This window comes from Poecilia formosa, unplaced genomic scaffold (genome assembly GCF_000485575.1).
Source record: "Poecilia formosa unplaced genomic scaffold, Poecilia_formosa-5.1.2 Scaffold89, whole genome shotgun sequence".
Lineage (NCBI taxonomy): Eukaryota > Metazoa > Chordata > Actinopteri > Cyprinodontiformes > Poeciliidae > Poecilia > Poecilia formosa.
This window is the reverse complement of record NW_006800028.1, coordinates 298,624-323,967: the sequence shown is the minus strand read 5'-3', so window position 1 is coordinate 323,967 and position 25,344 is coordinate 298,624. Positions and strand designations below refer to the sequence as shown.

The 25,344-nt window shown below is 37.3% G+C and overlaps 1 protein-coding gene and 1 long non-coding RNA gene across 3 annotated transcripts in view; one reads left to right on the top strand and one right to left on the bottom strand.

Moving 5' to 3' along the window:
• lifra (LIF receptor subunit alpha a) overlaps positions 1-24,222 on the top strand; it is a 29,167-nt gene extending 4,945 nt beyond the window's left edge. Inside the window, exons 2-18 of one of the 2 annotated variants that reach the window (XM_007557498.2) lie at positions 6,078-6,279; positions 6,419-6,555; positions 7,003-7,156; positions 7,320-7,595; positions 8,633-8,759; positions 10,787-10,902; positions 11,058-11,191; positions 12,826-12,979; positions 13,204-13,268; positions 13,452-13,677; positions 13,832-14,023; positions 14,195-14,296; positions 14,392-14,538; positions 14,735-14,869; positions 19,498-19,591; positions 19,742-19,808; positions 19,919-24,222. In XM_007557498.2, coding sequence (XP_007557560.1) covers positions 6,174-6,279; positions 6,419-6,555; positions 7,003-7,156; positions 7,320-7,595; positions 8,633-8,759; positions 10,787-10,902; positions 11,058-11,191; positions 12,826-12,979; positions 13,204-13,268; positions 13,452-13,677; positions 13,832-14,023; positions 14,195-14,296; positions 14,392-14,538; positions 14,735-14,869; positions 19,498-19,591; positions 19,742-19,808; positions 19,919-20,599 — 2,913 coding nt within the window. In that variant the 5' untranslated portion in view covers positions 6,078-6,173 and the 3' untranslated portion in view covers positions 20,600-24,222. Of the gene's footprint in view, positions 1-6,077; positions 6,280-6,418; positions 6,556-7,002; positions 7,157-7,319; positions 7,596-8,632; positions 8,760-10,786; positions 10,903-11,057; positions 11,195-12,825; positions 12,980-13,203; positions 13,269-13,451; positions 13,678-13,831; positions 14,024-14,194; positions 14,297-14,391; positions 14,539-14,734; positions 14,870-19,497; positions 19,592-19,741; positions 19,809-19,918 lie in introns of both variants that reach the window. The other variant, XM_016674074.1, reaches the window with a different exon arrangement.
• LOC107836821 (uncharacterized) lies at positions 16,334-19,491 on the bottom strand. The gene is made up of 2 exons (XR_001662784.1): positions 18,772-19,491; positions 16,334-17,575 (listed from the first exon to the last, which is right to left on the bottom strand). It is a non-coding gene; the product is annotated as an uncharacterized LOC107836821 (long non-coding RNA).
• Positions 24,223-25,344: the final 1,122 nt, after the last annotated feature.

Genomic DNA, 25,344 nt, shown 5'->3' with positions numbered 1-25,344 from the left:
GTACCAAAGTTGAAAATGAAACCATTTTTGGGATGCAGACAAACTGAAACACAAGTGTGACTTTGTGCGCGGCCTGTGGGGTGTTTTTTTTTTTGGGGTTTTGGCCCAGCTTTGCAAACAGCTCTGTTTATGCTGAGCCTTGCTTCTGAATTTCTGCAGAAAGAAATGTTGTTTTTTTTAGGGTGGGGCGAAACTTCCAGAAATCTCTAGATATTAAACAAAGTGTGGAATAACTCAGAAGCATAAAGCTGAATTAAAATAAAAAGATTTTCTGTTGCCAAGTATGTTGAAATGAAGAAATCAGATTAAGATAATCTGGTTAGCTGTTCTCTTGAGTTGCATAAATAACTGCTGCAACGAGACTCTTCAGTGTCTCCTGGCTCAGCTTTTAGATTATAAACACCTGGTTAGGTTGTTTTTTAAATTGATCTATAGTGAATGAATCCCTGGAAAGTAGCTGTACTTAAAGACGTGACACACATTTAGCTGCTGGAAAATCATTTAAGGGGGAAAACATTGTTACAGGAGTTCAGGGTTTGTTGGAAGTGGAGCCTATCGCAGACCTCATGCAGCAACAGATGTGATTCACTAGGAGACGAGTTTTCAATCGGCCTGGAAGCCAACACACAGAGAGATGTAGAGAGAATTACAGTTAAGCTTTGCAGTGTTAAATTTTATGAGCTGTCTGAAGAAAATGTCATCCTAAAAACAGCCAGTGATCATTTCATTAATCCAAAAGTAAAGACACACTGATCAGGGTTTTCAGATTTCCCCCCCAAATACTAAAATTGTTTTTTTTTTTTTATTCATTTTCTTTTTAAATTTAATTTCAAATAACACATAAACAAGAAATATGCTTAAAGCTTATTTATTTATTTATTTAAAGATGTAGTAGATGAAGGATTTAGCCTGCCAGCTTTTACACTCAGATCTCCAGGCTCTACCTTTGCTACCCACAGCAACTATTATTTTTGCATTGAGAAATGAATCCTACTGACTTTGTCCTTTAAACAAGAATAAGACTAAGCTTATCACTGCTGCAATCATAATTTCAGGGGGTTCCATTCTGTCACCCAGCAATGAACCATTTAAATACCTCATGTATTGAAGAAGACAGTTTTAACGATGCGTTTGTCCAGACTTGATTCACTAATTTCAGTAAAACAGGCTCCGTCTGTGGGAGGAGTGTTCAGGTTGTACTGTTATTACTGTAACGGGCTTGGTCGTCTTTTACGTTGTGCAGAAATGGTGAGGCCTGCCACAGCTTGTCTGAGGAGAAAACCAAACTGCCAATAAAAGGGAAACAAAGAACCCTACAAACAAATATGTCCATGGGCCGTTCCCACAGAAGGTTGTGTTGTGCTGCCGAGTACAATCTGTTTGTTCCAAAGAGTTTCTAACTGATAGAGTTGGCATGTACCTTTTTTTTTTTTTTTTTGGTCCTCTTAAGCAGCTTCTGCTTCTAGATGTTTTTGTGCCTCTCAGCGTTTACATGTTTCAATTTTATATCATACTCCTTTCTGAAAGAAATTGTATTTCAAACTGGGCTGCAGTTTTTTTTTTATCTTAATGTTATTAACTTGTTAAATATTTGTTGATTGTTTACTCTAACAACTTACAGTTGAGAGAAATTCTGCTTTTGAAATACTTGTTCTCCCCTGAATAAATGTAATCTCTTAACATTTTGCTGCTGCAAACGCTAAACATTTATAATTTATTATTATTATCATTTTTATCGTTTTATCAGCTGCTGCACTGGGCAAGCTGAGACAATGTAGCTTTCGCTTTGCAGTGAGGTGCCAGAACAGGGCTGTTGTTGTCGAAAACTGAATTCCTGTCCCTCCATCCATGCTGTGAAATGTATCTTTCAATACTGGGAAACGCTCTACTTTCAGGACTTTAGAGGACTCTTTGTGCTGAGACAAAGTAGCAAGCAGCATTTAAACTAAAGAAAAGAACATGGCCTGACTTCAGATGATTCACGTGGGCTCCACATTTCTGTCACAGAAGGCATCCAGTAGTTCAGTTTGAATGAACTTTTGTTTTCTGAAATTATTGTGCAGAAGCTTAAAAGACGAAGACGGTTTAAATTTGAAGGGTACTTTGCTAGCACTATGTTGGCCCTGGTTTTGCCTTCATAACGGCCTCAGATTCATGACGGTGTTGGAATCATCCTGCAGAGATCTGATGACATCGTTCGACTGCAGCAGATTTGCTGGTCACAGATCAGTGATAAGATTCTCATGTTTCACTAAATCCTCGAGGTGCTTTATTGGATTATGATCTGGTGACTGTGGGGCCTCTGCAGCACAGCACACTTACTGTTAAGTTTAAGACACAAATCTTAGATGGTTTGAGTTTTGGATTATCATTCTGGAAGCATTAATCCCAACATGGGTACACTGTGGTCATAAAAAGAAGTACATTGCCAGCAACAATGCTCAAGTGGCTGAAATGCTGTAGTTACACTCAGCCTGCCTTAAGGGGCCAAAAACTGTGTAAGAAAATATATTATCTCCGATACCATGACCTCACAACTGGCAGCCTGAGCCGTTGATACAAAGCAGGATTTTTGTTTTCATTGTGATTCCACCTAATTCTGATCTAACCAACTGAATGTTGCTGCAGATCCCCATACTCATGGCTCAGGCAACATTTTTCCAACCATCTCTTGCGTAGTTTTTTTGAGCATGTTGCTGTTGTGTGTTCAGAGATGATGATCTACACAGACTGGTTGGAACAAGTGGATATTTGAGCTATCCGTCTTTCAAACCAGTTTGGCAGTTTGAGAAAATCCCAACAGTTCAGCAGTTTCAAAAATACCCAGATGAATGATTGCTGGCGCCCATTTGGCGCCAGCAACCATAAATTATTGTCATGTGATTGACTAATTGGCTGTTTGTGGTTACAAACTATTTTGCAGATGTACCTAAAAGTATCTGGTGAATGTATTACTCGTGAATTAATTAGCAAATCTTTCCTTTGTCTTCTGCGCATTCATCTCTGTAGGTTCTGGCCTAAGGAAGATGGGGTTAAAAGTTAATGGGCAGCTTTTCTGTTAGTGCCAGAAGGTGGGGCTCCCTGGGAAATCATCTGGGACCCGCTGTGATGAGAATGATGGCTTTACATGCCTGTTTTCAATTTTATTTCAAGCTCCCAGTTTACGGCATGCCTCTCTGCAGATTGTGTTACCAGCACAATTTCAGTGCTTTCTCGTATTGCAAGCTCTCAGTTTACCAGAGTGAAATCCCAGAGCACGCGTTCCATCTAGGCCATGACTGATGCTGCTTCCTCAGTGTGATCACAGATGTGCACCAAGGCCTTCAGATGGAAGCTTTTCAGTCGGTTTTCTGTTTTGACTACATTGTGGAGGTCGACCAGGACGCTCAGTGAACCAAAATAAAAACGCATTTCTGCACAAACTAAAGGGGAGATGCTGTACAGCTGGGATCATTGGTTGTGTTGTTGGGAATTATGCATTATAACACTATTGCATTGCCTCCAACCTCTAACGAGTTTTCATGATTCTTCTGTTGTCAAAAGTTGTTTGTGATTGCAAATGTTTTGTTAGTGAAAAATGTAATCAATTTATGTCACTAAGGACAGCTGTTTTAAATGATGACAGTTTTAATTCAACAGTGCCTGGCAAAAGTATTTATTTACCTTTTTTTTTTTTTTTTACACTTTTCACGTGCAAACAGAAAATTAAAGTTTATTTTTTTTGGCCGTTATCACAATGCGCCAATGCAAAGAAATGCAAATCTAGACAGTAAAAGGAAACGGACAGACGGTATTAAAATTATTTTGCAAATGAAGGTCTTATCAGTTTGGCACAAACGTTTGCTCATTCTCAAGAGCATGGAGGCAAACTATGCAGAAGAGTTTTTGGTAAAATAATATAACATTTATTTGAAACAATTTAGATTTTTAAAAAATAACTGAAAGCATTTTAAAGATGAGAGGGACTGATCTGCTCTTCGTTTTAATCTAGGTTAGGTCATTATTTACATATGAAAAGCACTTCAAAATATGAACAATTCAATAAAAAATAATTTTAAAAATAAGCTAAGATAAATTTATGGAAGTTGAATATAATTTAAAAAAATATTTTAAAAATAATTTAAATCTTATTTAAATGTTCATTATTTTAATTAAAATTTGATTTACAAAGTTCTCAGCTTAGTTTTAAAGAGCATCTCTCTTTAAAACAATGGGAAAAGAAGTGAATCCCACAATTAGGTAGTCTCTGGTAAAATGACATTTAAAGCATGGTGGTGGCAGCATTATTCTGTGATGATGCTTATTTTAGTTTCTTGAAGAATTGAGCCAAACACAGGGCAGTCCTGGATTGAAATACTGTTTGAGGTTGGGGAACAAAAGATAATTAAATCTTTAGCAAAGTCGGATATAATAACAAGATGGCTTTAAGATGAAACCTAAAAATAATCCTCAACCGACATAGTGACATAGGAGACGTGTGTTTGTCTGTTGGGTCCAGTCAGGAGTCTTGCTGAATAAGTTTTTACCATGTGGAATCTGCATCACAGGTAAAAAGTACATTACAGTGATCTAAAGACGAAGAAATAATATAAAAATAAATATCACCTGTCTGTCACAGAACAGTAATCTGGCAAATACTATGTAGTTTTATCCTAGTGAATTCCTATTTGACTTTGATTAAAAATCAGATAAAGGTTAGGGAGGCATAATACGGATAAATTCAATTAATTCAGTTGGATTCAAAATGGCTACATCTATCAAAGAATCTGTTGTTCATCTTTGTAAAAAAATAAAAACAACCAAATCCAAATCATTCTCGGACCCCAAAGAATTGCAGAAAACTTTCAGAATAAAGACCTTTATCAGTGTTTGTGCTAGGAATGAAACATTCATGAAGCAGAAAAGGTGATCACGAGCGCCGCTCTTACGACAGACATGAGCTCAAATTTTCCTCTAGAGGCGTTCATGGCCGTCAGGACGTTCCTGAAGCTTCTCACATGTTGACCGGACAGGAAACTTACTGGATGAGGTTGGCTTTGCAGGTGATTTCTCAGTAAACATCAAAGTGCAAATGTCTCAACATGTACAGTTGGTAAGCGAATAGCTTCCCATCGGTCAAAAGACTGCAAGAACAAAGAAAGGAAGTCCATTAGTCTTGTATTCATGCATTGCAGCACTCACTTTAAACAAATTTTGTTTTTAATAACTCATTCCATTGAATTTTTGAAACATTTAAGCATTTTAAATGGTGTTCTTAGGCTTGTGTGTTTCATCATTTTCTCCGTCAACTGTCAGTGTGTTTTTTTTTCTTTTCTTTTTTTTTTTTTTTCCCCATGTCTGATTTAAGCCTTTTCCTGGCAGACCAGCGTGGGGGTTTGGCGTGCATAGAGACGGAGCTTCGTAAGGAATGGAAAGCGGTTGAATAGACTGCAGCCTACTCCTTAAATTAAACCTAAGAGGAAACAAACCTGTGTAACCTGTATGTGCAAGAACATTTCTTAGGAACAGAAGTGATGCTTTTTGTGTATATATTCATTTTAATCAGGTTACCCGAGTACTGCTTTTGCTTTTTAAAGCCATTAACTCTGCCTCTTCCACCACTTTACGTTTTAAATTATGATGACTTCAGCAGTGGCTGGCAAAAGTATTTATTTGTCTTTCTTTTTTTTAAATACTTTTCATGTTTATCCTGTTTGCAAACAGAAAACTAGAGTTTATGTTTTTGACCGTTATCGCAATACGCCAATGCAAAGAAATGCAAATCTATGCAGTGAAAGGGAACGAACACACGATATTAAAATATTTTTGCAAATTAAGATCTGATCAGTGTGGCATGCATTTGTATTCTGCTCCTTTTACTCAGACACCCTGAGAAAAAACAACTAGTTTGCAAATAGAGCCCACATGTCTTGGCTGTAATTAAAAACAACACAGCACTTTTTTCAGATTAAAAAAAAAAAAATCTAAAAAAATAACTTTCTCACCATCTTTTCATAATTATGCATTCTTTGGGTAACATTTTCTTTATCTCAGGATTGCATTAACACTGATGTCTCTGCTGTTTTCCTCTCCTACAGATCGCCGCCATCTCGCCCTTCCCTCTGAGGATGTTTAGCTTGTTGTCACCATAGTGCAGAAGACATCACATCAACATAAACAGACGGTGGACAATTATGCCGCGCTTACTCAACATCCCCACCTCAAAGCCCAACTGTGGCTCGGTCTGGGTCGCCTTTGTTCTGCTTGGCATCTCGGCTCTAAACACTCAAGCTAAAATTGGTATGTGCAATACCAATCGCCGCCAGCTTCGAAGTTCTTGTTAATGAGTCTTTCTTCACAAAAAACAAAAACAAAACAAAAACAAAAAAAAAAAGGAAATACTTGTTTTAATTATGTTTTGTTTTATTTTCCTTCCTAGTCCTAACTGTACCACAGCAAGTGAGGCTTTCGGCCAACTTTTCCACTCAACAACTAACTATTTCCTGGTTTGGAGGAGAGGCCACGACCTTTGACCTCATCATTTTGAGAACCGAATTCAACGAAACTGTCTTTTATGTAAGGATATTTCTTTCTTCAAATTCATAAACCAAAACCTTTTTTTTTTTTTAAACTTAAACGTAATCGATTATATGTAGACTTAGAGTCAAGAAGTCTAGATGTAATGGAACTTGACAAAAAAAAAAGGCAAAATAAAATGCACAAAGCTTATTTTCTTTTCATTGATGAATTAGAACCTAACTTTGTCATTGTTGAGTATAAAATCTAAACGTTTAATTATATTTGTGTGTAACTGTCTCAACTTGTGTACAAGCTACAGGAAAATATCCTGAAATTTTCAGTTTAGAAAAATAGGAAGGGTTTAAATGGAAAATCTTTTTAGAACGCATGAGCAATATTTCAAAGTTTGCTTAAATTTCTGCTTGAGCTGCAACATTCGCCTGGAATCTCACACCATTTCCAGGATGTTGTCTTATTCACTCTGCTTTCTCTGTGTTTCTGTAGAACACAGTCCCAGCAGTAGTGAACCAGGATGGCGGTCGGCACCAATGGACCTGGACTTCAGTTGAACCTCTGGAGTGCACATCTTTATCAGTCAAAATCCGCTCAAGAGATGGAATAACAAAAAGTGAATGGAGTGAACCTCAGATCCTGGAAGGTCAGTTGGAAATGTATTTTTCTCAAATATAATTCCTTATTGGAGAACCTTTGGACTGCTTTCTTATCTGGTTGTTTAGTTTTACCATAAATTTGGCAACAACTCAATCCTGTCTTTTGTCCTAATCCGTTGTTGTCATTTCTTCATCTCTTTTGCTTTGCAGGAAGGGATCTCCCGAGCAACAGTGGTCATCAGATGTATCCTCAAGACAGAGTCGTGCCTGTAGGGGCCAACACAACCTTCTGTTGTATTGTGGAGGAGGGAAAGGAGTTTAGAGAACTTCTCTACGGCTCGACAAAAATGAACGTGAAACGTTTGAGTCGACGAAGTTATGCCACCACCGCTGTTAACCAGAACTTATCTGGAAGAACTGGGACGAATGTTATTTGCCTTTTCAAGGACCTGGACAAACTGGCAGGATCGGTCGTCTTTGTCGGATGTAAGATGTGTGGATGAATGGTTGATGAATAATTTAACTTATTGCATAAATAGTTGGAAAGTGGGATTATTTGAAAGCTTTGAGCATGATGGGAACTGGATCCTAAATTTATACCGTAGTGTGTTAGACCTGGTTTGGTTTTAACCTCCCATGGTTCTGGCGCGACACTCAGGAAGAGCGCAGCGGCGTCACCATCGGCTGGGTGGAGGTGGAGTTGTTCCCGTCAGCCTGTCAGTTCCTGAAATCACATGCAAATTAAAAACTTGTAAAAGCACAGGCCGGGTCTGTGTGACCCCGTCTTTTAAGACCGTGAGAGGGTTGAACAGTCAGACCAGGAACAGATAAACGTAATCTGCAAATGTGTGGTGCGACAGTTATTGCAAAGGGAGGAAATGCAGTTAATTTGTTTTACAACCTTAGAACAAAGTATGTGCTTTAATACCAACAATGCCAATCAATGCAGCCGAAGAAAAAGCAGGATTTGACACAGACATTAAGAATCTCATTTTAAGGGAGACCTGGTAATAATGGGCAGCAGCATAAAACAAAACGTTTACAAACATATACAAATAGCATCCACAAAAAAAAAAACATACATTGCACTAAATTAGTATGTGATCTTTTTATGCTCATTTCAAGTTTCATACCAAATACATGTAATGAAATGCTTGTTACTGCCAACTAGATATTGGGATATGAATTTTATGCCATATCGCACATCCATGATGCTATCCAATATAAGTAGATCGGTGTTAATCTTCATAAATCTGGAAATGCCTACCACCATTTTCCAATCTAAATTTACTTTTTAGAGTTTTTAAAGTGAATGTGTCACTGCAACAAACACAATTGATTCCAAGGATTTGTTTTTATGCACCTTTAATAGAGCCCCCAGTTCTTGTGATGGTCTCATATGTCTGTTTGATTTGTTTTTCATAAGAAAGCTTTGGAGTAGTTCTAATGATGTTTGCATAATAATAATGCTTATGATGGTTGTAATACAGCATCTCAGTTTTTAATGCTGTCCCCATTTCCAGATCCACCTCTACCCACCAACTTTGAGTGCATAACTCATGACTTGACCTCAGCTGTGTGTTCCTGGGATAGAGGACGAGACACCAACCTGTATGGCAAGAGAAAAACCAAATACTCCATAAATAAGAGGTATGTAGTCACCCTAGCAAAGTAAATACTTGCAAAAAGATTTCCATTTGGCCATAAACTACTGCATAGCACAGCTGCACACACTTAGAGGACGAAACTTTCACCATTACCAAATGGAAACTTAACCAGTTGCAAAATTCAACATAATTCCTGCACAACGTGGCAAGAATAATTTGGAGAGCATCGCTTCAGCCTTTATATAGCAGAATATTCTTAAATAACATAAATATGTGAATCTCACAATCGATCATAATCTACCAAACAATCTGAAGGATGAGATATTTACTCCTCTACAGAGTTATGGTAAAAATTGTACTTAAAAGAAGAAGCAATTTTTATTTTCTTAGAATGAGTGTTTGCACAGATGGATTAAAAAAATCAAGATGGAAAATCAGCATTTGTCTGAAATGTATAGAAGAACAATAAAGTCTAACGTCAGCAAGTAAGGACTTAAATGGGTGAACATTTACCAGGTACTGACTTAGAAAAGATTAAACATCAATTTACAGATTACTTATCAGTTCACAGATGGCGGCCATTAAGAGCTCTGCAGCTCCCTGTCTCTCAGAAAGAAGATGGTTATAATTTTTTGGCATAATTCAGGGTTTTAATTTGATGTAATCTGTTGAGAGACATTCTTTAGCTCGAAAGTTTTCTTATCTGCACTTGCATAAAAAGAAATAAAATAGGCCACTGAGAACACAATAAAAAGTAAAACAAAAAACAGTCCAGTCGTGAACATAATAAATAAATATACTGAGCAATCTACAAATCTAAATAAAAATCGCATACAGAAAAAACCCGGGACTTTTTTATTTTTTTTTTTTACTTTAAGGGTTACATTTCTAAGATGGGAAAATCATATTAGTCATCCAGTTCTGTTGGATATGAGAAGATTTATTATTTTGTCACAATATGTAGTATTCATTTTGAGGGTGTGGTGGACCACTACAGGGCTCTGCTCACACCCAGACTACAGGATGTTAAGGTTTATAGATATGCGTGTTTGGACCTTTTTTGCACTGTTGTTCTAAGATGGAGTTGAGTGAACGAGAGGATTCAAGTTGGCTCCTGTGTCGTCTCCCTTACTACTCCACAGGGGCAAGAAAAGTGACAATAATAAACATTACAGAAACCATCTGTCGTCTTTTCTGTAATTGCCTTCATGGAATCAACATCGAAAAGAGCTTAAAGAGCAAAACAATTTAGGCTCTAGCATCAGTTTTTTTTTTTTTGCAAAAGGCATTAATGCTGATTGATACATCAATATGTCAGGAAGTCATTAATGATGATTTCCAGGCAGTGTCTTTGTTTTTTATTCTGTCGCTTACCATCCGAGATAATAATTCTGAGCTGTTAATAGTTGAATCTTCTCCAAAAAATATTTTTCTCTAGAAAGAAATAACAAAAAAAGGGAGATAAAAACTATAAAGCACTTAGGCTAAGTAACAACTTACTACCCCATGTCTGCCTAATGGTGGGTTGGCTCTCATCCAGACATTCTGCAGAAATCTTTTGAAAGCTGGCCAAAATGTCCTTTATTTTTGATCTACCACATCACTTCATAAGTCTTTGCTTATTTTTGCTTTTTGAGCTGCTTATGTAGATAGATGCACAATGCTTTAAAAAACAACAACAAACAAAAAAACAACAAACAAAAAACAAAAAAAAAAAGATTATTTCATTACATTTTTGGCCCATGGACCAGATCAGGGTTTTAAACTGGAACCTCTGGATCTTAAAAAAAACATTTGGTTTAAATGTGTCGAACAAAACATTCTGTCTGCTGTTTTGTTCATGAATATTTGCAAACAAACTAAAATGAGAATCCCGCCCAGGTGTTATGAATTTTGAAATGGTGTACAAGTTTAGATGCCAAAATCGTAAATCCCAAATAAATTGTTTCGTGAATGTCACAAAAAATTTCTAAAAGTCTGGTGAGATAACGGATTTTTAAAAATGTATAGGAAACTTGTCTGATCTGCTTTTAATTAAATACTGTTGTTGTTGTGTCATTATCTCTGTAGGGACTGTGAGGTCAGCAAGTGTGTGCTGCCTCAGTGGGACGGTAACTGGACTCTGGTGGCTGTTAATCCCCTTGGCCAGTACAGTCTGACTTACTCAGCTGAACTTCTTCACAGAGGTAGGTGACTCGACCTTACTCTTCACCAGTACGTCTGGTATACACTTCCGTTGATCTAGTTCCCGCAATAAGATTGGTGAAGACGCAGAATCTGTATTTTTCATAAAAACTTCTGCTACTCATCAGCTCATGTATTGTTTCTCTGTTGCCCGCAGTGGTGCCAGTAGCACCGGATAAGCTGGCTGGCACTACCCATGCCTGGAATGCCACTGTGCAGTGGCAGTGGCCATACGATAGCTATTCCACCCTGGCTCTTGTCTGCCAGGTGCGACTAGCCAGCCGCAATATATTGGTAAGTTATTTCTAAAAGTTTTTTTGTTGTTGTTTTTTTTAACAATCCAAAACTTGAAAATATAATTTTTTAGGGTTTAAACCCTTAAATACATCCAGATTTCCTATATTACGTTTTAAATTGCATTTAGTTGCATCAATAATTTTGTTCTTCATTTATTTATTTTCTCCTGAGAAAGGCACCAGGACAAAACTGAACGACCCTTTACAGGGGAAACTCAACAAATTTTTAAAACTTTTAAATCAAAATATTATCCTGCCAGCTTCATTATCATGGAAGAATGTTCTGCATGTATTCAGTCTTTATCAGGGAATAGTTATTGTAATGAAAAAACGTGGGAAGGAAACCCTATGTAGTGCACTAGAAATTCTCAAACAGATCTTTATTAATTTTAAATCTTATAGCACAAACAGCTTGATGCCATTTGTATGACACCATATTTGGTGACTATGATGTTTTTATGATGAAAGCACTTTGAAATGCCTTTTTGCTGAAATGTGCTATACAAATAAACTTGACTTTAACATGACTTATTCTTTCCTTCCTCTGCAAAATCTGAATAAATACTCATCATTCATAAAGTGGATGCCCAACATTACTTCTATCTCTAAATCGTTCAAAGCAGTTGGAAATGTTTAATGTTTTCCTGCCAAAGCATCACTACGATTTGAGCTATTGATTTTCCACTGAAATGCTCATTACAAAAATATTTATGGCTAATATTATCTTGGTGCACTTGAGTGGGATTGGGCAAGGTGGTAGAGTTCTGAGTAGGCCTGTCACGATTAACGATAAATCAATTGATCGCACGACAAATTAAACCCATCTACCTCATTGTAATTATCAGCTTTGTCGTCTCTTCCTGCCTCTTTTCATTCTATTGATGACAATGAATGAAAAAAGGTTCAACTCCAGTGCTCTCCACTGACGCTCCCTTCCTATTTCCTTAGTGTAATGTCCAGCGCACACTACATGAGTTGTCGGCCGATTGTCGGCCCATTTTCAAAACCTGAGAGACACATTAGTCGACAGAAATCCTAGGTACAACTGTTCGATCGGGTTCGATCGTGCCGTGTCCAACAATGGGCACAAAATAATGGCTGCAAGTCCAGTTAACTGATTTTAATATCAGGCATTAATCAATGCTTTACTAGAATCTACCTGCAATGCATAGAGTCAGCGTAAAGTCCTGACTGAATGAAAATCATTATAACCTATTTATGTCACTTTAACTCAGAACAGCTGAAAATTTACCGGGTTTATCAACTGCGGTTGCAATTTGGCTCCACCTCCTCTCCTTGTCATTTCTATATTCTTTGCACAAAATGTTGAATAAACATTTATGTTGTTTCCACATATCATCTCCGATGTCCGCTGGACTTCGGGTTGCGCCGTGTCAGCTGTTTGGGATTCCCTTCATAATTTTAAATCGGTGTCAAAAGGTCTTGGAACAATATTATCGTTTATTGTACAAATTTTTTTAGACAATTAATCGCTCGGCAAAATTTGTTATCGTGACAGGCCTAGTTCTGAACTAGCTTAAGTTCATAAATAGAAAACCTCATTTAAATTATTTTTCTTGAGTAATAAAATATAGTTTTGATAATCGTATTTTTTTGTATTTCCTGTAGCTTAATGTCTCAGGTGTGGGTGTCCGTTCTGTTTTCCTGCCTCACCTCCACCCCAACACCAAGTACAGGGTTCGAGTCCGCTGTGCATCCCAGAATCACTTCTTTAAGTGGGGCAACTGGAGCAAAGAATTTAACTTCACAACCAGATCATCTGGTAAGAGTTTTAATTTTCATTGGTGTTTGTGAATGAATGTTATCGTAAGGGAAGGCACCTGATCTGATTGTAGTTTATGTATTTATTTAAGGGTCTTTATAAAGGCATAAAGACCATTATTGTTATTAATAAAGGGTTCTGTTCCATTCATTTGTTTTTGGCAGAAATTTGAGTTTCAGGAATAGTGTAATTATTTACCTTTTTTTTTCCCCTTCTGTTTTTAGCTCCTGAAGCCCCCGATGTGTGGATGTGGATGAACAGAGACAACACTGTACGGGTTATGTGGAAGGTGAAGTCCTTTTCTTCAAAATCTTTCATTTTTTCTTATTACAATATGCAGCATTTACATTTAGGTAACAAGTATTACCCTAACTCTCTACATTAGTCTTCTTTCACATACAGAAGTTTCTTATTTTCAAACTTCAACATGAAAATAATCTTTCTTCATTTTGCTCTCGTTTCTTTTTTTTAGCCTCTGACGCAATGGCAGAGCCACGGTGTGCTCACTGGATACCAAGTTACTCTCTGGAACCTTGAAGAAAATGAAAAACAAACCAGTAATTTATCTCCAAAAGATAATTCTTTGAACCTCACAGGTTGGGCTTCAATCACCGGTGATAAGAAAGCCATTGCAACAGTAAAGGCAAAGAATGCGAAGGGGATGTCTCAACCTTCAAGCATAATGTTAGGTGTAATAGGTATGTGTGGAGAGGGGGTGAATATGTGGGTTATTTCGCCAAACATGCCTGTGCGTTTTAATAAGCCTGTGTTTTGTGGGCCGTGAAAACAAAGACATGCAGGAAAAGAAGAGACGTCTGCTGCTTTACTGAAAGCTTTACTTCTCATTTTCAGATGACAAGTCCGCTCCTTTGGCTCAGACGACTTACACCAGCAGTGGTTTCTCTTTGAGCTGGCAGCACAATGACAACAGAACATGCAGTTATTTGGTTGAGTGGTGTGAGGCCGTGTGCACGCCAGACTGCACTGTGGACTGGATCAGACTGGACGCTGGAAGCACTCATGTCTCCATTAAAGATTCTATCGGTATTCAGGCTTATGAATGACTCTTCCAGGTCAAATTTAAAAGCCATTATTAGGATTTTTTTTTTTTTTTTTTACTGTAAATTTAGGGTAAAATATTTCAGATTTTATTGTATAATATGCTGCACAATGTATAATATTGAATTTATATCTTTTTATGTTTTTGGTCATCAGTTAAATTCCAGCCAGGTGTGAGATACAACTTCTCCCTCTATGAGTGCCCATCAACTTCCCCAGTACTAATACAGCGCTGGCAAGGATATATTCAGGAGCTGCGTAAGGATTGTGCAATATCCAGAAAATGAAATCTCCTTTGGTGATTTTATGTACTGTTCTGTTTCATTTACATCTGTCTGCTGTGACCTCTGCAGCCCGGTTTACTTCTGTCAATCTGGAGATCAATCAGCAGTACTGTGACGTCGTCCTCAGCTGGGAGGAGATTCCACTGGCTGGCAGAGGAGGCTTTCTCCGAGGCTACAAAGTTTACATCAATAACTTCTCCAATTTCACACTACTTGGTAAGTTTACCTGTTTACTGCCACAGTAAAGTGTTTCATAAAGGGGAAAAATGTTTTCTCTCTTTCTCTTGTTATTTTTGCCATTTAAGTAAACAAATCAGATGGTACATGAAGATGGTAATTTCACTCAATAAAGTAGAATTTTTTGATGATTCGTTTTCTTTTCTGCTTCTTTTCCAACCTACCATTTTCGTAGCTGATCTGAGCCCCAAAATAAGGACGTTCACTGTGAAGGATCTCCCTACCAGCACCTATGAATTCATTGTCAAGGCTTACGGATCCGCCGGCCAGGATACTGTCAGCACTGCTACCATCAGGCTGAAGCAATGTGGTATGTGAATTCCGAATGAAATTGAGTTAATGTATGCTCAAATAAAATAAACATGTATAAATATAAATGTTTGTTTTTTTTTTTACTGAAAATATGCTTTGGTGTAGTCCAAGTATAATGTGTGTCCGATAGGTATTTTTCGACCACCTTCGTAAAGTGAACCACAGACAGCTTATGTGAGTTTTTACCAAGCTTTCATGAAAGGAGAAGACGCAGCGGACCGCTCCAGCGAGCTGCCCACCGCGCGTCCTGATAACTTCCGGTTAGAGCTTGTCTTTTATTTCCAGAGAAGGGAGGGATAGACAGAAGAGACAAGTTACCAGCAAGTTTGTGAGAGTCTTCAACACAGCAGTCAAAAGTTTTAACACAGACAGTGAGAGGCCAACACTTCTAAATGAAAATCACAATAATCTATAGTAATATAAGACTGCTATGGTAAGATCAATAATCTATACACATGCAAGAATGATAACACATAATATTTCAAACATTCCCTCCAATTTATCATTTTTACTTATGTGTGAACTATTTGAAATCTAAGAAAAGAGTAGAAAAGGAAAGAAAAGAAAAGGAACAATAAGAATGCAAAAGTCAAAAGAATGTGATCCATGCGTTCCACTTTCCACGTAATGTTTAAGTTCCTCCAGCTCATGTGGAGCGTCAGAAATAGTTCCACCAGTTCCTGTTAAAGGGANAAATATGCTTTGGTGTAGTCCAAGTATAATGTGTGCCTGATAGGTATTTTTCGACAACCTTCGTAAAATGAACCACAGACAGCTTATGTGAGTTTTTACCAAGCTTTCATGAAAGGAGAAGACGCAGCAGACCGCTCCAGCGAGCTGCCCACCACGCATTCTGATAACTTCCGGTTAGAGCTCGTCTTTTATTTTCAGAGAAGGGAGGGATAGACAGAAGAGACAAGTTACCAGCTAGTTCTACACACACAAGGTCACCTCGTCTTTTCCCTGGGGAGCGATTTCTCCTGAGGGCGGAGGACTGTTATCAGTGTGAGAGTCTTCAAAAGTTTTAACACAGACAGTGAGAGGCCAACACTTCTAAATGAAAATCACAATAATCTATAGTAATATAAGACTGCTATGGTAAGATCGATAATCTATACACATTTAAGAATGATAACACATAATATTTCCAACATTCCCTCCAATTTATCATTTTTACTCGTGTGAACTATTTGAAATCTAAGAAAAAATAGAAAAGGAAAGAAAAGAAAAGGAACAATAAGAATGCAATATATATATACATATATACATATATATATATATATATATATATATATATATATATTTTTTTTTTTCCTAGTCCAAGAAACAAAAATGCCATAAAAGAAATGTAATGTATAATAGAAAAATAAAAGATATAAGAAATAGCAGAAAACCAAATGCAGTTATTTTTATCATCACTAACACCACTTGTTTTCACATTCTCAGCGTAGGAATCATTCAGCAAATTATTTAGTCTGTTTACTGATTACAGAACATCGTCATATAATCCACTTTTCAGCGCGTCTTCATCCATATCGAACAAGTTGAACTCATGTGTGTCAGAGGTTGTTCTCACCAGCTGATTGCTGATCACAGCGGTGTTGAATGTCTTTTGCATCATGCCTCAAAGGCATGGAATAATGCAACTTGTAAACGGGCAAAAAAGGATCAGAACACCCAGAATAGGTGTTCCAAATTTCAACAGTAGGTTCCACCAGTTTCCAGAACTGAGCCAAGAAAAAAAGTCAAAAGGATGTGATCCATGCGTTCCACTTTCCACGTAATGTTTAAGTTCCTCCAGCTCATGTGGAGCGTCAGAAATAGTTCCACCAGTTCCTGTTAAAGGGATCTTCACTGAAGGGAGGGATCTGTCGGTTTCTTCACGAGCGTTGAGACGAACCACCCTATTGGTTTGGAAGCCCTTTGTAGCTCTTCCCCGCTACATTGAATTAGTGCTCCAACACTCTCTGTAGCTTGTAGTGACTGAGATGTATTCAGCTGGGTTTTTCAGCAATCTTTACAGCTGTTGGTGTGGTCATCAGCACCTGGAACGGTCCTTCCCACCGTGGACTGGCCCAGTTCTTTCGTTTGATGACTTTAATGTAGACCCAGTCAGCTGGCTCGATGGGAGTGGTCTCTCAAAACCTCTAATTCAATATTTCTTTATGAATTTAATGATCATCAATCAATCAAATCTAGATTACAGGTTTTACTGAAGTCTAGAAGATGTTGCTTTTATTTACAATCATCAGTTTTGAGTAACTATTTACATCTACTAGGGTTGCTGAAAATATCAGAATTTCATTTAACCTTGCATTTCAGACGAGCTGACAATGTGAGTTTTAAAATTAAATGGTTAATAATCTTATCCGTTACTCAATTCTTGAGTACAGTTTGTCTGTTCTCATAATAATATTCATTCATACCAACATGAAAAGTGACAATAACAGAAACACAAAACCAATTTCAATCAATCTGTAGATTCTTTAAAGAATTAAATTCTAAATTGAATGTTTGAGTTAAATGCAGACAAATACTTCATGATCTATGAAGTTCCCTGATGTCAAGGAATTAGGATCAGTGGACACTTCAGTGCCTTCAGTGCCCAGGTGGTAGAAATCTTCCTTCTACTTTTCCGTTTCTTTATCACTGTGATTGGCTGGTGAGGAGGGAGGGGCGTCATTTGATCCACGGCAGGACAGGTCTGAGTTGAGGTCAGAGGTCAGACGGACCGCAGCGAGGTTCAGACAGCGGAAAAGGGAAGGAGCAAATAGGAGTAAGCTAGGGTTTGTTTGTCTTTCTGTGTTTTTATATAAGTATTTTTCTATATCTCTTTTCCTTCTTGTGATCGTATAGTTTTTAGCCACTTATTACCCAACATTTTAGAAGTCATAAATCATTTCCTTATTCAAACACATATAGACATGAAACATGTTAAAGTCTGTAGTCTCTTTTATCCTTTACAATATTACATTTTAAAGTGTAGAATGTAAGTTTATGTTGTCTGAGTCACATCTCACCAGAGAACAATGGATTACTCTAAATTTGTTGATCTCAGTGCTGAAAGGTGTGGAGACAGCGGGCAGCCCTCCTCTCAAGGCCTAAGAGAGATATGAGGCTGGATAATGTCCAGGTCGGTACCTTACTATGACCGCTGACCCCTCCAGGTTTACAGCCAAAGGATCATTTCACCAAGTTGATGTTATAATCTAATTATGACACAATACATTAAAACATTGTTCTCTGAGGAGAATGTTTATTATTTAGTTTTACCATATTTCAGCTTCTCCTCCTTCAGGAAAGGCATATTTCCCTTTTGAGCATGCAAAACGTTGTTCCCATGTTTTTTACTTCAGTGAGAAATCTCTCAACTGTTTTCTTTCTTTGAAAGTGTAGAAATGCAAAAAAAACAAACAAACAAAACACCCACTATCTTCCCTTAGATAGTTACTTTGTTTCTTTAGGTGAGAAAAAAAGAACAAAAACACCACAATCTTCCCATAATTTTAGTACTATGTGATTTTTAACTTAATATGACTTGGTATTTTGATCAGATGAGCACTTTGTGTCTCCTGAAGAGTTCCGAGAACAGAAAGTTTTACTTTCAGAGAATTAAGCACCACTCATACTTGCATGCACATACACACAACCAACAAAGCAGCAATGACAAAGCAAAAAAACTGCAACAATAAAGAATTTCCTCTCAATGCGAGGATCTTCACTTATGGGGTGTCCTCATCAAGAGATGAAACCTTTCCTTCTGTAGAACTTTATTCAAAATGCTGTCAACAAGGGCATTAGTTAAACTCTGTCAACTGGGACTCTAACCCTCTGGGACTTTAGTCAAAATGCTGTTTGACAAGGACTCCAACCTCTAATTATAGCACTTTTCTCACTTACGTTTCTGTCGGTTCGTATCGTCCGGTCGGATCTCGTCAATCTGCCGTTAGCAGACAAAGTCGGACATAGGCGCTGGCCCAGCGAAGAATTTTGCCTCCCAGGTCTTTGTTTCCAGGTCTTGTTGACTCTGGCCATGCAAGGTTTTCAGTGCGTCCTCTCTGCCTGCCAGCAGAAAAGTATGTAGGAATCCAGGTCATGGCACCAAAATTATAGGTATTTTTCGACAACCTACGTAAAATGAAGCACAGACAACTTATGTGAGTTTTTACCAAGCTTTTATGAAAGGACAAGACGCAGCGGACTGCTCCAGCGAGCTGCCCACAGCGCGTTCTGATAACTTCCAGTTAGAGCTCGTCTTTTATTTTCAGAGAAGGGAGGGATAGACAGAAGAGACAAGTTATCAGCTAGTTCTACACACACAAGGTCATCTCGTCTTTTCCCTGGGGAGCGATTTCTCCTGAGGGCGGAGGGCTGTTGTCAGTGTGAGAGTCTTCAACACAGCAGTCAAAAGTTTTAACACAGACAGTGAAAGGCCAACACTTCTAAATGAAAATCATAATAATTATAGTAATATAAGACTGCTATGGTAAGATCAATAATCTATACACATACAAGAATGATAACACATAATATTTCCAACAGTGCCCTCATCAGAAAATCTTTATTCTTTGTGACCACTTTTGTGGTTTTATTTATTTATTTTTTGTTTTGTTTTTTTCCTAACAGCGGATGGGCTGATTCTGGAGATTTTGGCTGCTTTGGGAATTGTGACTCTACTACTGACCATTGTTAGTTGTTTTTGCTACAAGAAAAGAAGATGGTAAGAATGTTTTCATGGTTCTTTGTGTTCTTGAAAAGAATGTGTTGACTGTGAAAATCTACATTTCTTAGTATCTTAATATTTTCTACACTGTTAAATCTATGACCATAAATGTCACACAGTGTAACAAGTGACGTTTAATTGTTTCAGGGTAAAAATGGCATTCTACCCGGACATCCCTGAGCCCAAGCTGCCTGGTGATTGGTCCAGGACACAGGTACAGTACCACCTTATTAAAGGAGTCCAACTCTTCTGCACTCGCATCTACAAATGACCAATCATCATCCAGGCGAAACTACCCTGTAGTCTCTAATTTGTGCCTTTCAGGGACCTTTGGATGTGAAGCCGTTTCCCCACAGTATGGTCCACATCATAGAAAAACCCGAGCGGGATTTTAGTAAGGACACCCTCGTTATCATTCCTGAGGAAGAGGATTATGATGGAGAGGGAATTGGAGACGAGCCGGTAGACATGGATGAGCCGCAGCTGTTGCGTTACTACAACCAGGTGGTGGATGAGCGCCCCATTAGGCCGCGGTTTCCAGACTCCTCAGTTTCCTCCTCATCTTCTGTAGATTCAGCCAACACTGATGTGACGTACACAGGTATCCAGACATCCCACTCTTCTTTGGTCTTCCCTTCAGAGTCTCAGGGATTCTCTGAGGGCTTCCAACCACACAGTGGTCTCTCTTTAAGCAGCGGGGATAGAGGACAGGGTTACCACCCACAGATGCACTCAGTAGCCCTGGGTGGAAACCTAGCTTCTCCTGAGCCCATTGTGCAGCCTCATGATGTTGGTTCTGGAGGCTACAAGCCCCAGAACTCCTGGCTTTTAGACTCTCCCACTGAGGGAGATGAAAATAGCCCGGCCCCCTCGCTGGGATCACCCACCTCTGTAGCTTCTACTCAGTTCCTCCTTCCTGATGGAGAAAGACACGAAGAAAAGAGACAACAACCATCATCAGCAACAAGCTGGTTCACCAACCTGCTGTCATCTGCAAAACCGTGACATCATCTCATTTTGGCTTAGTTGGGTGAATCCCTCGTCTTTTCTGTCACCATTGTCTCATATCTACATGCAAGGAAGAATCCTCTCTCACTGTAGCACTGCGTTGTTAAAACTTGCATCTTGACTGAGTAAATGCCGTTCAAGGTGTCTTTACCAAAAAATCAACAAATATACATGTTATTTTTCCCTCTTCTTTTTAATGGGATATACATTAAAATGTACATGAGAAAATGTATTTTGTCAACAGACATCTACAGATTTGCAGTCATGTCTCTGCTCATACGACGGTTAATGCCCCCCCGGAAAGCCTGAAAGTTGTTAAATGATTTTAAAAGCTTATTTGTACGAGATGCTGTGATGGCCAATCATCTTGCATTTGCAGGTTAGTTTTTGTTATGTAAATATCTGGAGTTCTCTATAAAAAACTGGGAGCAAAAATAAGTTTTCCTGAGAGCACTAAAAAAAAATAGAAGTCTTAAACACTAGAAACATGGGGTTAATGCAGTGTTTAGAGTTCTATTTGTGCATATTCTACAATATATACATTTAAATTAAAGTCTGGTGTTTATTCTGAACACAATGCATCAGACTTATTTTAGCTTGACATTTAGTAAATTTCTAAAAACTGAACAAATTAAAAATATTAAATGGCTTGTAGAGCGCTTTATCAAGTCCAGAGGAACTTAACACTACTAGACGCTTCACACTACATTCACAACACATTTGCACACTGATGGTGGCTAGCTACTACATTGTAGCCACTGCTGCCCTGTGGCAGTCTGACAGAAGCAAAGCTGCCGTCTTTTCTGCTGATGAGTTACTGAAAGACAATGTCAAGTCACTTTAACAACAAAACAAAAAAATAGTACTAAAGTAGCTTCCATTTTTTTTTATAGATTTTTTTTTTAAATTGCTGTTCTGAAAGATGCACTTATGAAGAAGTGGTGCTTTCTAATGCAGTCTGGACGTGTGGGGGGTTGAACCTTTCAGATATACACTACAATAAGCTAGAATATTATAAATTTATGTCATTTATTGAGCAAACTGTTACTATTGAGAATTTTTGTTTTGTCTTCCATATCCAGTGAAGTTTATTTTGTTGAACACATTTAACTTCAGGCCAGTGTCTTCTTTTACAGCTATGCTGAGCATTATTGAGATTATTATGGGTATTAAATGATTATTTCCATGTACAACGCATAAATTGTCTTCAAAGCTGTTATGCTTCCAAGAATTTGCACCATTTCACCTTTCACTGCCTTACCCCGAAGTATTTAAAATGTTCTGCAGGTATGCAATTTACAACTGATCCAAAATGCACTGTATGGAGTTATAAATCCTACTGGAGTGTTAATGTTGAAAATTTTATTATTTTACTTTTTTTCTTTATGTGAACTACACTACATTTTACGTTCTCTTTGAAATGCATACAGCCACTTTCTATTTTTTTATGGTTGGGGAAACTACAGTGTATATCGTGAGGGCCTAAATTGTTGTTGGACTCTTTTGTTTATCAAAATTTAAACAGTCGGAAAATTTTGTTTGGACATGACGTCTGAATTAAGGGGCAAATATAGATTTTCCAGTCATGCCTTTTCAGTTTTGTTCTGACTTGTAGCTCCAGGTAACTATAATTTGTATCTTCAGAAATTGAAAGTTTCTGAATGGAAAGCCAGTGTACACAAGGCAACTGAAAGTGATTGTAGTTTGGAAACTAACTCAGATGTGTATATCAGTTTAAGTGACCAATAATAATAAATAACCAATAATCAAGACAATATCGACACTAACTTTGCAGGTCCAAATTTGAGTTCATGAATTTGAATATTACTAAATCAATTATCCTTCATTTGGCTCAGACACAACGACAAAATGCTTGGTTTACTTTTTCTGGTTAGACATAAAGAGGAAACATTTGGAGAAAGTGTTGTTTTAGTTTGATCTGCAGCTATTAGCAGGTGTTTGTACTGATGCAGAAAACGTCAAACTAAAATCTTAGCAAAAGCAATTCTTTTCCTAGCAAACAATCTGTCCATCACAAACTACATCTGCTTTTATCTTGATAATCTTGCTGTAAACTTCCCTCATGTAGCTACAAGAAAAGTTGGGTCTTTTCCCTCAGGTTTGTGTTGACGTTTTACTTAAATTTGAAATGTTTAATTGTTAAATAATCCTGGGCCAAAAATTGTTTGCCACTAACAGACAATATTATGACCATTCTTTTCCGTTCACAGATATGGTTAGGATATTTCAGATAGCTGGTTTTTTTTATTAATATTATTGTTATCTGCAAGGGAAATCTTTTCTGTTTACATGACAGGCTTCAAGATGGCGTCAATGAAAACATTGTTGTCATACATATGGAAGTGCCTCCATGTTTTCATGTTTTTTTAAAGACTTTCAGTTTCAGGTTGTGCATTTTTAAAAGTTCTTATCTGCTTAGAACAACTGGAAGGCCTATCAAGATTTGTATTCTAAGCTTTTGGGATTTTAGGTTTCCTGGCTCAAAAATATATTTGCCCTTTAAAGAGAGTCTGTATTTGGTAAAAATGCACTATTGGTGAGGCTTTGCTAAAGTATTTGTAGGGAATGTTTATCCTTTGGGTAATACTTCTTAAATTCTCTGGATTCCCTATTGTTTCTCTTTTTTTTTTAAAGTCAGAATGTTTTTTTTTTTTTTTCGACTGACGGTTGTAAATTACTTTAGTGCCTCCAGCCAACAAGCTTTAACAAAAATGACTGTGACATGGAAACACTATTAAAGGATGTTTTTAAAGTTGGGATACTGGTAAGGGGCAATCAACAAAGTTTTTTTGACACTTGCAAACTTTTTCTTTAGCTATTAAAACTGATTAAAAAGTTATGAGTGTGCAAAGATGGCTGATTACTTTCAAAGTGTCATTATTGATTGTTACAGAATTTTATTTAAATGGCACCTTTTTAAAAAAAATGTTTATATGGAAGTAACTGATTTCTTTCCTTGTCATGACAAAATGTTATCAGATATATTGGAGATTAATTGAAATCTTTTTTTCATGTAATAAAATGTGAAGTTTTTCTAAAAAAAAAAAAAATTGTAAACCAACTTAATACTGTGTAGCTGAACTTTCTCTTTATCATATCACAAACTAATTTTTAATCGGTGTAGATGTGACCAGACAAGTCATCCTTGATGTGTGCATATCATTTTTCTTTCAATCATATTTTTTTTTTGTTTGCTAGAAATTGCCATCTCTGGGGAAACGGATATGCAGGGTTCACTTGCTGTCTAACATCTCAATATTAGCTCAATAGTTTTGTGAACTTGATGCATGCTACACAAACTGTAAATACAAAACGGTGGCTTTGTGAACCTTTAAAATTGTTAACCTTTTTGTCATCTTTGGCTTAAAACACTGACTAACACATTGCATGATAACGTGACTTAAATGTTATCTGTTAAACAAATGTCCCCCCCCCCCTGGATTTCTGTAAAATGTAGAGAGCATATTGCAGAATATTTTATTAAGGGCCTGATTAGTGTAGAAGTTGCTTCTGAGTGAATGTGTAAATGTAAGAATCAATACCACAGATCGCTATCATTCTTGTTTAAATGCAATAAATTGCTTTTTGTCTGAACACTTGCCACTTTGTCAGTGTTGATTTAATTTCTGTGCTTGGTGAGTTAATTTACTCTTCAGAGAGTTTACTACTTCCCTCATTAGTTTTGAGTATAAAATGTTAATCTGAATGTGTGTATGAATATATGTATGCGACACACCTCGATTAGCTAATTAACTCAAAACATTTGCAAAGCTTCTCTGAGCCTCCAATGGTTTCAGGCTGGACCAGTAGGCTGCTGAGGAGACAAACGTCCAGAAGACAGTCAATACAAAAGGTTATTGCTAAAGATCTGGTTGTTTAAGCTTATTTACTGAAAGTTAGGTGGGAGGAAAAAGTGTGGTAGGTTTTTAGATGAAGGTAAAATTACTTTTCATTTGGAAATCAAGGTACCACAGTATAGAGGAAGAGTGGAGATGCACAGAATTCACTTCATGTGAAGTCCAGTGTAAGTTTCAAACTTAGTGAAGATTTGGGGACCAGTTGGTGCAGGTCCACTGTGTTTATTGAAGTCCACAGCCATCTGGTTGGAAATTTCAGAGCATTCCTTTGTTTCTTCTTCTGTCAAGCTTTATGTAAACGCTTAACTTTATCTGTTTCAATGAACCAATATCATCAAAATAACAAGAAATAAAGGCTGGAAGTATTTCAATTTGAGTATAATTAATCTGTACAATATATGATTTTCTTTTTCTAAAATTGACAAATATTTTTGCAATATTCAATTTCTTTAGCTGTACCTGTAGATTGGCCCAACTTTAGTTTTATTTTCTATTTCACCAGATTAGATCAAGTCAGTCTTATTTCTGTTTGTCAAAACAGGGAACATTTTCAATAATTTACTAAAATTTATTTTTTAATCTTTTCGCACAGGACCACCTCTTTGGCTGCAGTGCGCGCTCCCGACACAGGGGGAACAGATTTTTTTTTTTTTTACAGGGGAACAGAATTTCCCACAAAACCTGGACCTGCTAGAAATTAGATTTGTGACATGAAAGTACTCTTAAAATAAAATGTTATTTACGTATGCATTACATTGCGAAAGTATTAATTCCCCTTCAACTTTTTCCGCATTTCTTCAATATATTTTATCAACGTCATCGTCATAGACCTCCTGGTAACGCTGTTTACATATCACCATGGCA